Below are 16,712 nucleotides of genomic sequence, written 5' to 3'. Positions count from 1 at the left end.
TAAACATGGCGCAAATTCAACATAAACAGAAAATCAGTAAACGCACCTCAAACACTGCATGCACGTAACAGCGTGCCACAAATGGTGTGTACGCATATCCGAAAACATAAATGTGAGACGTAGGCGAAAGTGTGCTGCAATTGCAGCGAATCACAGCCATGACGCAAACGGCGCTTAAGAATAACCATATTGCAAACACTGGGTAAGCGTAATGCAAATGCAGCTTAAGAGTAAACGTGACATAATTGCCGCAGAAACATAATTGCAGCATAAGCGTAAACGTCATGCAAACGGCGCGCTGCGTATTCGCAACTGGCGCAAACGCTGTGTAAACGCAACTGGCGCAAACACAGCTGGCACAAACGCAACTGGCGCAAACACCGTGTAAAACGTAACTGCCGCAAACACCGCTCAAGCGCAAACGCAACGGGCGCAAATGCCACGCAAACGCAACTGGCGTAAACGCTGCATAATCGCAACTGGCGCAAATGCCGTGTAATCGTAACTGGCGCAAACAGCGCGTAAATGCAACCACAAGCAAAACTGACGAAACATTGTAAACATAATGTCAACAGTATATTAGCGGAATGTGTGTGAACACAACCATTAGATGAACATAGAAAAAAAATCACAGCTCAATATTCATAATAACTACTCTGACATTGCCTGCCACTGATTGGACAGTATGAGAGAAGATTAGCATATCACAAGCCTCCAGCTCCAGCCCCAGCTCCTCAACTCTCTGTCCAAACACTGATTACAATGGTCAGAACCTTGGAATGATATCTCCGCAACCGTGGGGGCTACAAGGAAAATTCCCAGTGCGCCTGAATCTGTGTAGCCGCCCCTACAGGATGGTATTATAATCTCTACATGTGTGAGGTGGTGAAAGGTCCTCTAAGTTTACAGGCATGTGAAAATATATTTAGTTTTAGGGGGTTTATTTGCCTGACAGGTTCTCTTTAAACACATGCAGATTTAACATTGTCTGTCCATTGCATATTGTTACCTCAATATGTCATCATGAGGGAGGCCTTTGCATTGCATTTTAAAAGTAAAACACACCAAGCAGGGCCAGTTCCAGGTTTCAGTTGGCCCGAGGAGAACAGAGCCTCTTTGCAGAGAACATTTAGAAACATTAAAAAATCTCCTACTTTATAATTTCCAAAAAGCCTTGCTGCGGTTTTATTACATACAGTCCCCCCTCACCATGCACTGCCAGGCTGCTTGGGACTGAGATTCTGCCATGGCGAGCCCCCAGCAGCTCTGGCCCCTGGCACTTACCCAGGTACCAAGAGAATGTGGCATCAAGTTGTTTCCCCGCAATGTTGTGGAAATCAAATAAACAGGGCAGTAATGTAATAAGGCTACCTGCACACGAATGTGTGTAGCCCATTGAAATGGGCCGGTATGTTGGCCCAATCTCACAGACTGCAGACCTGACAAAAGACTGCATTAACTATCAAAGGGGTTGTTCACTTTCAGGATAAATTGATATTGTGTGAAAAGCTATACAACCTTCCAGTATACTTTCTGTATCAATTCCTTTTTGTTAGAGATATCTCCGCTTGCTGTTATTCTACAAGAAGCTTTTATGTTTCCTTTCAGGGGATAGGCATCTGTTCATGACCTTGTGATGGACATGCAGGCGCATAGCTCGTTTTATCACAAAGTATTTAGAGCCGTGTGATACCAACGGCTCAAACACCTGCATGTCCATCACAGAACTGTGGACAGTAAAAGTAAATCATTATTGAACCTGTACGATGAACGCTGTAAAATAAAAAAAAACTTAACAAACCCCGCCAAAAATTATGATTTTTTTTCCTATTTCATCCCACAAAAAAAGCAAGTAAAAGTGAGAAAAAACATATGTACTCCAGAATGATACTGTTGCAAAGTAAAACATGTCCCGCAAAAAAAAAACCCATCAACCAGCTCCGCATCCAAAAGAGTAAAAATGTTTTGCAACTCGGAAGACGGCAATGCAAAATGATAGATTTAGTACAGAATTTAAGCTTTTCTACTGACCTTAAAAAAAAAAAGTTCATAAATTTTCAACAATAGGGGATACCAACCTCAAAATGGCAACACTGGATAAAAGCATCTCATCACGCAAAAAAATGCAGTTACATGGCCCCAATAACGAAAAAGCTAAAATGTTATAGCCTACAAAAGGAGCCAATGAGAAAACTAATATCCTGGCAGGTGCAGGCACCTCCTTCCCTCTTGCGCCTCGCAGTGCACCCATAAACAAACCACATGTAGGGGGTCTCTGTACTAGGGAGTAAATTGCATTACAAATTGTAAGATGGGTTTTCTCTTTTTATCTTTTTGAAATGTGTAAAGTTTAGGGCTAAATGAACGTATAACTGACAAAATTTGACCAAATTCTAAATTTTACCTCCATTTTGATGTAATTAGTCAAGATCTCAAGTGGTTAACAATATTCCAAAAAGCTGAATCTGATAGTTTGAGGGGTGCACACTTGAAAATTGGATGATAATGTAGGGTGGTTTTAATGCTAAATATTTAAAATTTCATTCAAAACAGTATTTATCCCCAAAATAAAAAAGTAAAGTAAACTCTGAAAATACCGAAGAGAGATATTTTGATTTGTAAGCTTCAAAATAAATTATCCAGACATTTAGAAAATTATGAAAATAAGTAGACATATAGGAAAATGTTAATTAGCAAATTATTTAGTTGGTAAAGCTATCTGCCTCAAAACGCGAAAATTTCGAATGACGAAAATGGCAAATTTTTTTTTTTTTAATTCTGCATGTTTCTCTTTTTTTTTTTTTTTTTGTAAATAAACGCAAAACTTATCAGCCAACATTTGCCAGAAAATGAAGTACAACATGCGAGGAAAAACAAACAAACGATATCATCATCACTTTGATAAGTAAAGTGTTCAAAAGTTATAACCATTGTGAGAAAGTAAGGGGTGTTGTGTGGGAAAACCGCTATCTGTCATACAGGCAGATGAAGGGTGTTTGGTAAAAGCCCTGGATTTGTCTGCAGTAACCCAAGGGTTAATGCAGACATGTGGTAAGCAGGAGTAGTCTGTTTGGTCCATGTTGGCCTAGCTAACCTAGACACATTGGTAATGTCTGTACTGGGCCTGCTTATTATGGAGTAGGGGTAGGCTGGTAGTGGGACTCCTACTCCATCCGGTCTTCGGTCCGGGTTTCTGTGTAGCCCACAGGTGCAGGTCACAGACCTCGTTAGAGCCTGATTTAGTCTGCAGGCCAGAAGCAGGAGAGGAGGCACTACCTGGAGAGCTGAAGGCTGGACCGTGTTCACAAAGCGAAGGTAACTGAGTGCCTCCTGATATTCTGCTGGCCAAGAGCGTGTGCCAGGCAGCCTGGTAAATGTATAGTTAGGTGCTGTTATTGTATTAGGCAGTGCCCAGCCGGTCAGGGTTTATTTTTGGTATTTTGTATGTGCCTAAGCCAAGGCTGAATTTGTGTTTTGTCAAGGAAGTTTGAATAAACACTTGATTTTTGGACTAACTCTGCGTGTCCCTGCTTCCTGCACTGCTACAAAGCATCTACCAGAGCAATTTTGTTCTTGGCTTGCATTCTGTCCTGGACATTCTGTCCACACACCATATAAAGCAACGCATGTCAGAATACAAAAAATGGGTCCGAGTCCTTGCATTATATTTCTGTATAATATAAGAACTGCCAACCTGTGCAATTTGTACAGTCAATGGGATTGGGGTCCATTTCCACAGGAGGCACATGTTTATGGGGTAGCGTTCAAACTTGTCCAGGACAGAATGCAAGTCAAGAACAAAATACAGTCAGCATGACATCTTGTGTTGTACTTTACGGGCAGAGGAGGACGCTGAAGCACAAATGGGCAGAGACGTTACAAACAATGCCTCAGGATTCAGGGACCCAATACACTAGGGGGCATTTATTATGCTTTCTCTGTCAGTTTTCTCCTCACTTCCACCATTGGTAGTGTTTTCCCCCCACACACAACATTTTGGACTTATCAAATCAGTGAGCCCCCGATTCATTTGAATTCTTTTGAACCCCCATGCTTTTTGAAGATACTTTTTGAAAAACTTAATTTTGGATTACTGAGATATTATATCAACCACGAAGACACAATCTCTACATGAACACATAATCGTCTGATTTGTGTGGTCACACATCGACAATGGGTGCTAGTGAGGACTAGGGTTCCCACCCCAGTTGTATCAACAAGTAAATCAACCCAAGCACTCCAATCTCTCACCATCAATATATCTTCCCAGTCATTGAGCCCAGCACAAATAGAACTGTTACAGAAAGGCCTATCTTTCTGCCATACGTATAAGTTTGATACATTTCAGTTGGACATGGACCTTCAGAGATTTTTCCGCACCAAAAAATAACCAAAGGTTATTTCCAGGAGTCTTAAACCCATTTACAACCAACAGTGGGCAACACTGACCAAGCAATAGATCTCAAAGAGCTTGGTCTGAGGAACAAGAGTACGTTTATGCCACCCAAGTCTCTCCCCGCCATTGAAACTTACATTTGCGTGGTCACTAGGGACATTGATCAGTTTCGCCATGACCCCAACGAAGGCCAATACAAAACTCACAGTAATATGTCAGCTACTGAGAGACAGGCTCTCCATACACTACTCCAAAACAAGGAGATTATTATCAAGCCCGCCAACAAAGGAGGTGCCCTGGAAATAATTGATAAACAGGATTATGTGGAAGAATGCCTACGCCAATTAAACAAAGAACAAATTTACCTTAAACTACCAAACGACCCCACCCCTCATATCAAAACACACTAGTTCAAAACACACTAGACAGGTATTTAGAACAAGGCATCATCTCTACATCCACCTTCCGTTTTTTGACCAATCCTCATACGGTCATACCAGTTTTCTACATTCTACCCAAGATACACAAACGCCTAAACAAACCTCCCGGTAGACCTATTGTAGCTTCCACAGACTCCATTTTATCTCCACTGTCCATTTTTCTGGAAAAATTTTTCACACCCCTCATCCGTAATACTCGATCACTTCTTCTAAACACCTCTACGTTCCTCCATCTCATCCACTCACCCGGCCCCATCCCCTCCACAGCCAGACTAGCCACGTGACTAGCCTCTACACATCCATCCAGCATACCAAGGGTATACAGGCCATTAGAGAATACTAGTTTGAAGCCTCCAAAATTTCTTTCTATACTGATTTACTCACTTTAGTTTTGGAACAAAACTATTTTATGTTGCAAGATCAGTTTTATCTACAGCTCCAAGGGACGGCCATGGGGTCGAACGTAGCACCTCCATTTGCCAATTGTTTCATGGATAACTTTGAGAAATGCTTTCTCTATGACCATCCCCTCTTTACTCAGCATGTCATTACGTACAAAAGATACATCGATGACATCTTCTGCATATGGGACAGCCCAATCGAGACACTATTAGAGTTTCATTGCTTCATGAACTCTATATACCCTGAACTGCAATTTAAGTTACATCATGACCCCAAGACCATCAGTTTTTTAGATACCACTGTCACCATCGACAATTCAGGGCTCCTCTCTACAGACCTCTACCGTAAGCACACTGACCGCAACAGCCTCTTACATTTCACCAGTTGCCATTCCCCTACAACGATCCAGGCTATACCACAATCCCAACATACAAACCACCCGCCTTGATGAGATGGCAGATTTAGGGAACAAGGATATCCTGAACACAAAGACAGCATGACAGTTTGCAACACACAACCCTACCTCCTCTCACCCTAGAGTACTGTTTGTACACACATACCATCCTGTTTCAAACAAAATACTCCAAATTCTCAGACGACACACTGGTCGATTTTAACTACCAGAAATCCAAGACTTCCAACAACCCCTTCTACCATGCCACAAACATCCCAAGAATCTCAGAAACTCCATTATTTTACCCAACATCGGCTCTAACACACGCATTTCACGTCAACAATTCCTTCGTACACCAAAGAAAGGTACGTTTCCATGTCTATCATGTTCACAGTGTACCAACGTACTTAAAGGCAACAAGTTTTCCCATCCCCATTCTGGACAGTCGTACCCAATCAAAGGTTACTTTAGCTGTGACACAAACTTCGTTGTATACCTTATAAAAGTGTCCTTGCGGTCTAATCTACGTGGGCGAAACCACTCAAAGAGTGGGTGACCGTATAGGCCAACACAAATCTACTATCAGGACTAACAATCTATTACTACCAGTCCCAGCTCATTTCCATTTGAGACATCACAATGTGTCCCAGCTACGGTTCCAAGTTTTGGAACACGTACCGAGGCCAAGGAGAGCAGGAAACCGAACTGAACTTCTAAAAAAACGTGAATCCTATTGGATTCACACCCTGCAGAGTTTGGGCCATGAGGGATGAACCAAGACTATGAAATTTCCAGTTTTATTTGACTTTGCAAGTGTACCTTTGTTGCATTGTGATTCTAACATGTCACTCAGATCCTGAATAAGATACAAGTGTTGGGAATGCATTATGTATGTGGGATCTGGAATAGGGTCTTTAGGTGAATGAGGTGTAGGGGAAGTAAACGTAATTACAGGAGGGGTTTATGTGGGAAATGATCAAGGAAAGAAGGATACTTTAAGGAGCAAATCGGATTGGGGGATTATGTGTGGGTGATCTTACCACAGATGAGATGTGTTGTTTCTATGGTCTCTAGACACATGTCATCTGTGGTAAAATCACCCACACAATCCCCCAATCCGATTTGCTCCTTACAGTATCCTTCTTTCCTTGATCATTTCCCACATAAACCCCTCCTGTAATTACGTTTACTTCCCCTACACCTCATTCACTTCAAGACCTTATTCCAGATCCCACATACATAATGCATTCCCAACACTTGTCACTCAGATCCTGCATACATACTACATTCACAACATTCTCATTTTATATACACACTACACCCACACTTCAGCTACATCCTCTACATTGCAATTACTATCCTCCTCCGGCAAGCTCATCTACACCCTAGTCGACGAGCTGACATTGTTGCTGGCTAGACGCGGAGTACACTGCAGTCAGCTAGACGCGTCGCCATGACAACGTCTCCACACACAGCAGTGCAGACACACATCGCTCCCCCTTCCCACGCCCCTCTACCTCCATTCCAGTGAGGCGGACCTCCTCACTCGCTGGTCTCCCCTTCTCCAGACACATAGGTCATTCACACAAACGAGCCGTCACATGACCGGCACCCCATGTGACACAGACGTCAAGTAGTTGGACGGTCCGGAGGCGGTCTTAAGTGCATTTAAACACTGAGTAGTAGTAACTCTGCACTACCTTGTATTTTCATATTACTTGCATTTCTGCAAGAAAAAGAGGTCCTTGGACCAGTATTTTAAAAATTAACTTATATTATTTCTTGTTAATACGAACAAATCAATGTTTATATTGATATTTGTTTAGAAATCGTGTGCTAGCCAACATAAAGGTGAATTAAAAACGTAGCGTGGTGGGAGTAGGTGCTGTATAGGATAGAGAGACAGGAATCCAATACCCCCTGAGGACGCAATAAATATAGCGAAACATGTCGGGGGGGCTGTATGAGCGTTTGTAATTTTAATAGTGGTGAAAAGAAGTAGGGCAAATCTGGTCTAGCAGTGTGTCGAACTGCAGCGATATACTGAAACTAGGGCCCAATCAAGTAGAGAGTACTCAGGGATTTCCTAGGATAGCAGAGTATTTAATGAATAGCGGAAACTAAGAGAGTTGCTTAGAAACAGTGCTGTGGTGTATGAGCAGACCTAAGGAGCTATCACCCCTTCGGGGGGACATCCATACACCTTAATCATTCAACAAACTCCTAGAGAGACGCACTGGTGTGAATACACACCAACTCCCACAAACATCTGGATTCCTGTCTCTCTGTCCTATTAGAATACAGCACCTACTCCCACCACGCTACATTTTTAATTCACCTTTATGTTGGCTAGCACACGATTTCTGAACAAATATCAATATAAACATTGATTTGTTAGTATTAACAAGAAATAATAAAAGTTAATTTTTAAAATACTGGTCCAAGGACCTCTTTTTCTTGCAGAAATGCAAGTAATATGAAAATACAATTTTGAATATAGGTCCCGACCAAAAAATGTTATTGCAGGTCTTTTCCTTAACTTTGGAGATCTGCACTACCTTGACCCCAACATTGACTAAAGAAGACAGTGGATGTGCTCCTGGTTATCACCAGGTGCTTGACTGTATAACCCAACAAAAATTGCGTGGTGTTGCACCTTCTCTCTTATGAGCTGTCCTTAACGGTCCTAGATGGATCCAGCAAACATCCACTATTCAATAATCCAGTAGAATAAAAACTCTTGTGAGCGGAGCTCAAAAACGAAAAAGACGATCCATTCACGTTTCCTCCTTATTTGTGCACCAAACACAAGAGATCACTTTCAGGGATAAGTCACCATTCAGACCAGAAACCATCAATAGTTTCACTCCTGTTCTAGTCTCCTCCACTCACTGTATATAAGAGACATATCCAGACATAGTGTAGACAGTTTCAAACTTTTATTTCCAGTTCTACTCACATATGTAGATAAAAAATGCGCATATCACAAATAACTCCACGAGGACGCCAATCCTTGCCCGACCCAGGGTTTCGCCTCTGTGCTTCTTCCGGGGCATGATTAGCGTACGTCCTCTAGATTTATTTATACAAAAACTGTTTCTACATAAAAATACATTTTCAATTTCATACATAAATCTCATACATTTAAAAATCAAGGAACACGGAATACATCTGATTTGAACAAGGTATCTAGATAAGGAAAACACTTTAAACATACATACACATCAGGCTAAAAATTCATGTTCGCTAATTTCTCCAAGCCACCTGGAGGTCAATCTCTGTTTTCAAACTATCATCCAATCACAGGGAGTACTGAGCCAAGCCCCTCAACCTGTCATTCAAAGCCACGTGGGTATTACTCAATTAACCCAGTAGTGTGCTTCACTCAATACACAGGGAGTTGGAGAAAACTAAACCTTCTTTTGTTTTCATTGTATCTGGGAGATGTTGAGCTAGAGATGTTGTATAAACTCTAGCGTATTAATAACCAGAAAAACATTTTTTTACTTTTATATACATATTTTTCTTAATACAAAGATTACTACATATACATTTTACACATATTCCTATTTGTACAACCTGTGATCACAAACATCCTAAATGTCTAGTGCTACATTATAAAGCTACATTCCTTTGCGTCTACCCATCATGATACTAAGCTAATATTAAAGTGCATTAGATAAAGTGCTGCATTCATTTCTACCTATATTTTTGTAAAGGTGCTTTATTTATCCCTACCTATATCACTGTTACAGTGTTGAAGTGCTTCAATGTGGACTAGGTCCCTACCTATATCAGTGTGAACTAGGTCCCTACCTATATCTCCATTCAAATGTTAAGGTGCTTCAGTGTGAACTAGGTCCAATTTATATATCACTGCATCTACTTGGACACATTCAAACGATGTGTCTCTCAAAAACCATAGACCCTAATGCATATAGTGAAATCTATTACTTTAACCATATCCCTATACTCCAATAGATATATTGCTAGCAGAAATATTTATGTCTCTCTCAAAAAATGTTTTAATTAATTCGAAGTCTATCTTCATACCTCCTGGTGTTAACGTACCCAACTTATATATCCACTGACTCTCTCTCCTGCTTAGTACAGTGCTTAAATGTTCCCCCCTCCAATGTGGAAATATTTTTTCGATTGCCCAAAATTGTAGTTTCTCCGGGTTGGATTGATGTGCTTTTTTGAAATGTGCTGAAACACTGTGTCATTACCCCTTTTCTGATATTCCTAATATGTTCTCCTATTCTGGTTTTTAATTTTCGTCCAGTTCTCCCTATATATCCCAAGCCACATGGGCATTTGAGGGCATATATTACATTACAGGAATCACAATTCATATGTTCATGCATTTTTATTTTCTGACCATTTATTTCTACCACGTTCTTTTCTCCTCTTTCATTTCGACTACCCTTAGTGTCTCTACATGGTTTACATCTTCCACAATGGTAGAAACCCGTATGACTCCCTTTTTCCTTTTGTTTTGATTTCTTTATATAGCTGTTAGTTAATAAATCTTTTAACCGGTTAAGGACCGGGCCCTTTCCTGTTTTTTCATGTCCATTTTTCACTCCCCACCTTCAAAAATCTATAACTTTTTTATTTTTACACGTAAAGAGCTGTATGACGGCTTGTTTTCTGCATAACAAATTGCACTTCATAATGATGGTATTAAATATTCCATGCCATATACTCGGAAGCGGGAAAAAAATTCCAAATGCAATGAAAATGGTGAAAAAACGCATTTGCGCCATTTTCTTGTGGGCTTGGATATTACGTCTTTCACTGAGCGCCCCAAATGACATGTCTACTTTATTCTTTGGGTCGGTACGATTAAGGGGATACCAAATTTGTATAGGTTTTATAATGTTTTCATACATTTACAAAAATTAAAACCTCCTGTACAAAAATAATTTTTTTGATTTTGCCAACTTCTGGCGCTAATAACTTCTTCATACTTTGGTGTACGGAGCTGTGCGTGGTGTCATTTTTTGCGAAATTTGATAATATTTTCAATGATATCATTTTTTGGACTGTACGACCTTTTGATCACTGTTTATAGATTTTTTTAGATTTTTCAAAATGGCAAAAAAGTGCCATTTTCGACTTTGGGCGCTATTTTCCGTTACGGGGTTAAACGCATTGAAAAACCGTTATCATATTTTGATAGATCGGGCATTTTCGGACGCGTCAATACCTGATGTGTTTATGATTTTTACTGTTTATTTATATTTATGTCAGTTCTAGGGAAAGGGGGGTGATTTGAAATTTTAGGTTTTTTTATTATAATTTTTTTTTTAAACTTTTTTTTATTTTTATTTATACTATTTTTCAGACTCCCTAGGGTACTTTAACCCTAGGTTGTCTGATCGATCCTATCATATACTGCCATACTACAGTACAGGATTTTCTTCCTCATTCATTACAATGTGCTATCAGCACATTGTAACGAAGGGGTTAAAACGAAATAGCCTCGGGTCTTCGGAAGACCCGAGGCTACCATGGAGACGGATCGCCGCCCCCCGATGACGTCACGGGGAGCGGCGATCCCAGGTAAGAAGCTTTGCCGGCAGCCCACGCTGTAAAAAAACCCGCAATCGGTGCTAGCACCGATCGCGGATGTTACCGGTAAGCCTTTGCTGCAATATGCAGCAAAGACTTACCGGCTATGGAGAGGGCTCAGCCCGTGAGCCCTCTCCATGCAGCGCGACGCGACCGCCGCCGTGAATACACGGCGGGCGGTCGCGAACCGGTTAATGAGGGGGCTTTTCTGTATACCACTTTTGGTTTTGCTTGCAACACCCGACCCAGAACAGGATCTCCGCATATAATGTGACAATACTTTTGCATAATCGATTTTAGACCTAAAGCCTCTTGAATATCTTGTGATAAATATAGGTTCCGTGAACTTTTTATCCTCTTCTCCCCTTCCCTTACATTTTGTATTCTCCTTTAGGGTGCCCTCAGTTTTGTTCACTAATAAATTCTCAGGATAACCCCTTTCCCTGAATCTTTGCCTAACAATTTCTAATTGTGTTTTCCTATCCTCTCTATTCATACAATTTCTCTCCACTCTTCTAAACTGTCCTGTGGGAATGTTCTGAATCCAAGGCTTGTAATGACAGCTATCAAACTGTATATAGCTATTCACGTCAATGGGTTTGAAGTAATTTCTACTCTTTATTTTTGTTTCCTCTTTAAAGAGTTCTAGATCTAAAAAGAAAATACTATAGTTTCCCTTTTCATACGTGAATTTTAAGTTATATTGGTTGTTATTCAAAGATTTTATAAAAGTATCCAAAGTGTCATCATCCCCCTTCCATATAATGATACAATCATCAAACCTTTTGTAAAGTATTTTATTTATACATATTCCCTAGGCCATATATATAATCCTCTTCCCATTCCTCCATATATAGATTCGCAAACGACGGGGCAAACTCTGCCCCCATCGCCGTCCCATCTGATTGTAAAAAGAAATTGTCATCAAACCAAAAGTAATTATGTTTTAAACAAAAATCTATACCCTCTACTATAAATTTTTTCATGTTTTGGCTTCGGTCTAGTCTTTCCTTAATCACAGATACTCCAAGGTCCTGTGGAATGGACGTGTACAGTGATGAAACATCACATGAGCATAGTATGACATTATCCTTATTCCCAAGATCCAGATTTTTTAGCAGGTCTATAAGATATTGTGAATCTCTAAGGTACGATTTCATATTTTTAACTAATGGTTGGAGAAAATAATCAATATACTCCCCCAGGCGACTAGTTACTGAGTTAATACCGGAAACTATAGGTCTGCCTGGGTTATCCATACTTTTATGTATCTTTGGCAAAAAATATATATTACAGGGATTTTTGGGGTCCGTGTATTTATATATCTATATTCTTTCTCACTCAGAATACCAATTAGTCAATTTTTCCAACTCCTTCTTATAAATCTGGGTAGGGTCCCCTCTCAATTTTTTATGTTTGTTCGTCCTGTAATAACCTATACATTTCTTTGTCGTAATAACCTTTATTCATGATTACTACCCCCCCCCCCCCTTTGTCCGCACTTTTTATCACTATATTTTTATTGTCTTTCAACTCTTTCAATGCTATCCTTTCTGCTTCGGTTAAATTATCATTCCATCTAGTTTTCTTCATTTGTTCAAAGTCCCTCAACATTAATCGTTTAAATGTATCTATACATTCATTCCCCCCCATTGGCGGTGGTATGAAGTCAGATTTCTCCTTTAATCCAGTATGGCCCAATGTATATTCTGTGGTGTTGTTTCCTTTATTCATGAAATATTTCTTCAAATTGATATTCCTTACAAATTTATTTATTTATATCCACAAAAGTCTGATTTGTCCAATTTGGACTCAGGGGCATATTTTAGCCCTTTCTAAGGGAAGAGGAGTATATATAAGGCCTAGGGAATATGTATAAAGAAAATAATACTTTACAAAAGGTTTATTGATGATTGTATCATTTTATGGAAGGGGGATGATGACACTTTGGATACTTTTATAAAGTCTTTGAATAACAACCAATATAACCTAAAATTCACGTATGAGAAGGGAAACGATAGTATTTGCTTTTTAGATCTAGAACTCTTTAAAGAGGAAACAAAAATAAAGAGTAGAAATTACTTCAAACCCATTGACAAGCCTTGGATTCAGAACATTCCCGCAGGACAGTTTAGAAGAGTGGAGAGAAATTGTATGAATAGAGAGGATAGGAAAACACAATTAGAAATTGTTAGGCAAAGATTCAGGGAAAGGGGTTATCCCGAGAATTTATTAGTGAACAAAACGGAGGGCACCCTAAAGGAGAATACAAAATGTAAGGGAAGGGGAGAAGAGGATAAAAAGATCACGGAACCTATATTTATCACAAGATATTCAAAAGAGGCTTTAGGTCTAAAATCGATTATGCAAAAGTATTGTCACATTATATGTGGAGATCCTGTTCTGGGTCGGGTGTTGCAAGCAAAACCAAAAGTGGTATTCAGAAAAGCCCCGTCATTAAAAGATTTATTAACTAACAGCTATATAAAGAAATCAAAACCAAAGGAAAAAGGGAGTCATACGGGTTTCTACCATTGTGGAAGATGTAAACCATGTAGAGACACTAAGGGTAGTCGAAATGAAAGAGGAGAAAAGAACGTGGTAGAAATAAATGGTCAGAAAATAATAATGCATGAACATATGAATTGTGATTCCTGTAATGTAATATATGCCCTCAAATGCCCATGTGGCTTGGGATATATAGGGAGAACTGGACGAAAATTAAAAACCAGTATAGGAGAACATATTAGGAATATCAGAAAAGGGGTAATAACACAGTGTTTCAGCACATTTCAAAAAAGCACATCAATCCAACCCGGAGAAACTACAATTTTGGGCAATCGAAAAAATATTTCCACATTGGAGGGGGGAACATTTAAGCACTGTACTAAGCAGGAGAGAGAGTCAGTGGATATATAAGTTGGGTACGTTAACACCAGGAGGTATGAAGATAGACTTCGAATTAATTAAAACATTTTTTGAGAGAGACATAAATATTTCTGCTAGCAATATATCTATTGGAGTATAGGGATATGGTTAAAGTAATAGATTTCACTATATGCATTAGGGTCTATGGTTTTTGAGAGACACATCGTTTGAATGTGTCCAAGTAGATGCAGTGATATATAAATTGGACCTAGTTCACACTGAAGCACCTTAACATTTGAATGGAGATATAGGTAGGGACCTAGTTCACACTGATATAGGTAGGGACCTAGTCCACATTGAAGCACTTCAACACTGTAACAGTGATATAGGTAGGGATAAATAAAGCACCTTTACAAAAATATAGGTAGAAATGAATGCAGCACTTTATCTAAGGCACTTTAATATTAGCTTAGTATCATGATGGGTAGACGCAAAGGAATGTAGCTTTATAATGTAGCACTAGACATTTAGGATGTTTGTGATCACAGGTTGTACAAATAGGAATATGTGTAAAATGTATATGTAGTAATCTTTGTATTAAGAAAAATATGTATATAAAAGTAAAAAAATGTTTTTCTGGTTATTAATACGCTAGAGTTTATACAACATCTCTAGCTCAACATCTCCCAGATACAATGAAAACAAAAGAAGGTTTAGTTTTCTCCAACTCCCTGTGTATTGAGTGAAGCACACTACTGGGTTAATTGAGTAATACCCACGTGGCTTTGAATGACAGGTTGAGGGGCTTGGCTCAGCACTCCCTGTGATTGGATGATAGTTTGAAAACAGAGATTGACCTCCAGGTGGCTTGGAGAAATTAGCGAACATGAATTTTTAGCCTGATGTGTATGTATGCTTAAAGTGTTTTCCTTATCTAGATACCTTGTTCAAATCAGATGTATTCCGTGTTGCTTGATTTTTAAATGTATGAGATTTATGTATGAAATTGAAAATGTATTTTATGTAGAAACAGTTTTTGTATAAATAAATCTAGAGGACGTACGCTAATCATGCCCCGGAAGAAGCACAGAGGCGAAACCCTGGTTCGGGCAAGGATTGGCGTCCTCGTGGAGTTATTTGTGACTGTGTAAAAAAAAGAAAAAAAAAATTGCACCAAGCACCAATCCACACTATTAGTTAGAATTGTATAAAATGCACATATGTTTATTAACTATAAGAATTAAAACACGATATATGGTACGTCAGATGGATGGTACATCAGATAAAAATACAATAATATACAATAATATGGTATGCATACCAGTATATAAGACCTTATTAGATCTCAGGCTGGGCTAAAAAAAGGGCACAAATGGCACTGTAAGGGCCCAAGTGCACATCTGTGCCTTTCATAATAAAAAATAATATAATTGTGTACCGTGGGGTTTGCTCATGCATGCTGGTGGGTTATTGACCTTTTAACTCCTTCAATTTTATAACTGTTTCCAATGGAGTTCAGAGTGTTTGAGGGGAGACAGATATTGCCTCTGATGGATAATGCATATGATGAATATCTCTAGATATAGCAGTTTTTATTAAGATATGTCCCAATAATGTTCACTGAAGATGTAACGATATTAGACATATATTTCCTAGGAAGTACTGTAGAAAAAAAAAGTGATTGTCCATATCTTATACATTAAATCTACTCAGTTTTGTGGTCACTCATGAACAGTGTCACACTCACGGTTTTCACGTAAAACTGATGTGTCCTCCTTAGAGTTGGATGCCGCGTCGGACGGACTCGGCAATGATGCGAGTGTGGGAACCATCTCGGCATCCTTGGAGTGGGTGAGCGCATGCACCAGTCCACTGCACTCCGTCTGATTGTCCCAGCTGCCGGTCTCTGTGGCTGTGGGTTGACCAGGTAAAAAGATGATTCGGAGGATGTGTGACAGCTCCTGTTATTTTGGCAGCAGTAGTAGTAATACTTGTATTGAGCACTAATGGACGATCAATATAGTCTCCACGGTATCTGTTCTGATTAAATTTCGCAAGACGCGTTTCAGAGCCCTGCTCGGCTCTTTCTTCAGTAGCTTACCAAGCCAGAGACCAGCAGCTGGGACAATCAGACGGAGTGCAGTAGACTGGTGCAAGCGCACACCCAATCCAAGGACGCCGAGGCGGTTCCCATCATTGCCGAGTCCGTCCGACGCGGCATCCGACTCTAAGGAGGACACATCAGTTTTACGGGAAAACCGTGAGAGTGTCCATATCTTGTACATTAAATCTGCCCAGTTTTGTGGTCACTCATGAACAGTGTCAATCACTTTTTCTACAGTATTTTTTAGGAAATATATAGGTCTAATATCGTTACACCTTCAGTGAACATTATTGGGACATATCTTAATAAAAACTGCTATATCTACAGATATTCATCATATGCATTATCCATCAGAGGCTATTTCTGTCTGCCCTCAAACACTCTGAACTCCATCGGAAACAGTTATAAAATTGAAGGAGTTAAAAGGTCAATAACCCACCAGCATGCATGAGTAATCCATCTGCATGCATGAGCAAACCCCACGATACACAATTATATTTTTATTTTTTATTATGAAAGGCACAGATGTGC

At 39.6% G+C, this 16,712-nt stretch overlaps 1 protein-coding gene across 8 annotated transcripts in view; it reads right to left on the bottom strand.

The window, feature by feature from the left end:
• Window positions 1–16,712, bottom strand: part of SLC12A4 (solute carrier family 12 member 4) — a 743,054-nt gene that overhangs the window by 560,086 nt on the left and 166,256 nt on the right. Inside the window, exon 1 of one of the 8 annotated variants that reach the window (XM_072117772.1) lies at window positions 7,150–7,247. The exons of the other annotated variants lie outside the window; for them this stretch is intronic. Coding sequence (XP_071973873.1) covers window positions 7,150–7,206 — 57 coding nt within the window. The 5' untranslated portion in view covers window positions 7,207–7,247. Of the gene's footprint in view, window positions 1–7,149; window positions 7,248–16,712 lie in introns of those variants that run through there. 8 annotated transcript variants of the gene reach the window in all.

The sequence above is a fragment of the Engystomops pustulosus genome, chromosome 7, assembly GCF_040894005.1.
Source record: "Engystomops pustulosus chromosome 7, aEngPut4.maternal, whole genome shotgun sequence".
In the NCBI taxonomy this organism is placed as follows: Eukaryota; Metazoa; Chordata; class Amphibia; order Anura; family Leptodactylidae; genus Engystomops; species Engystomops pustulosus.
Note: the sequence above shows the minus strand (reverse complement) of the source record. Positions and strands in the feature narration are given on the sequence as shown.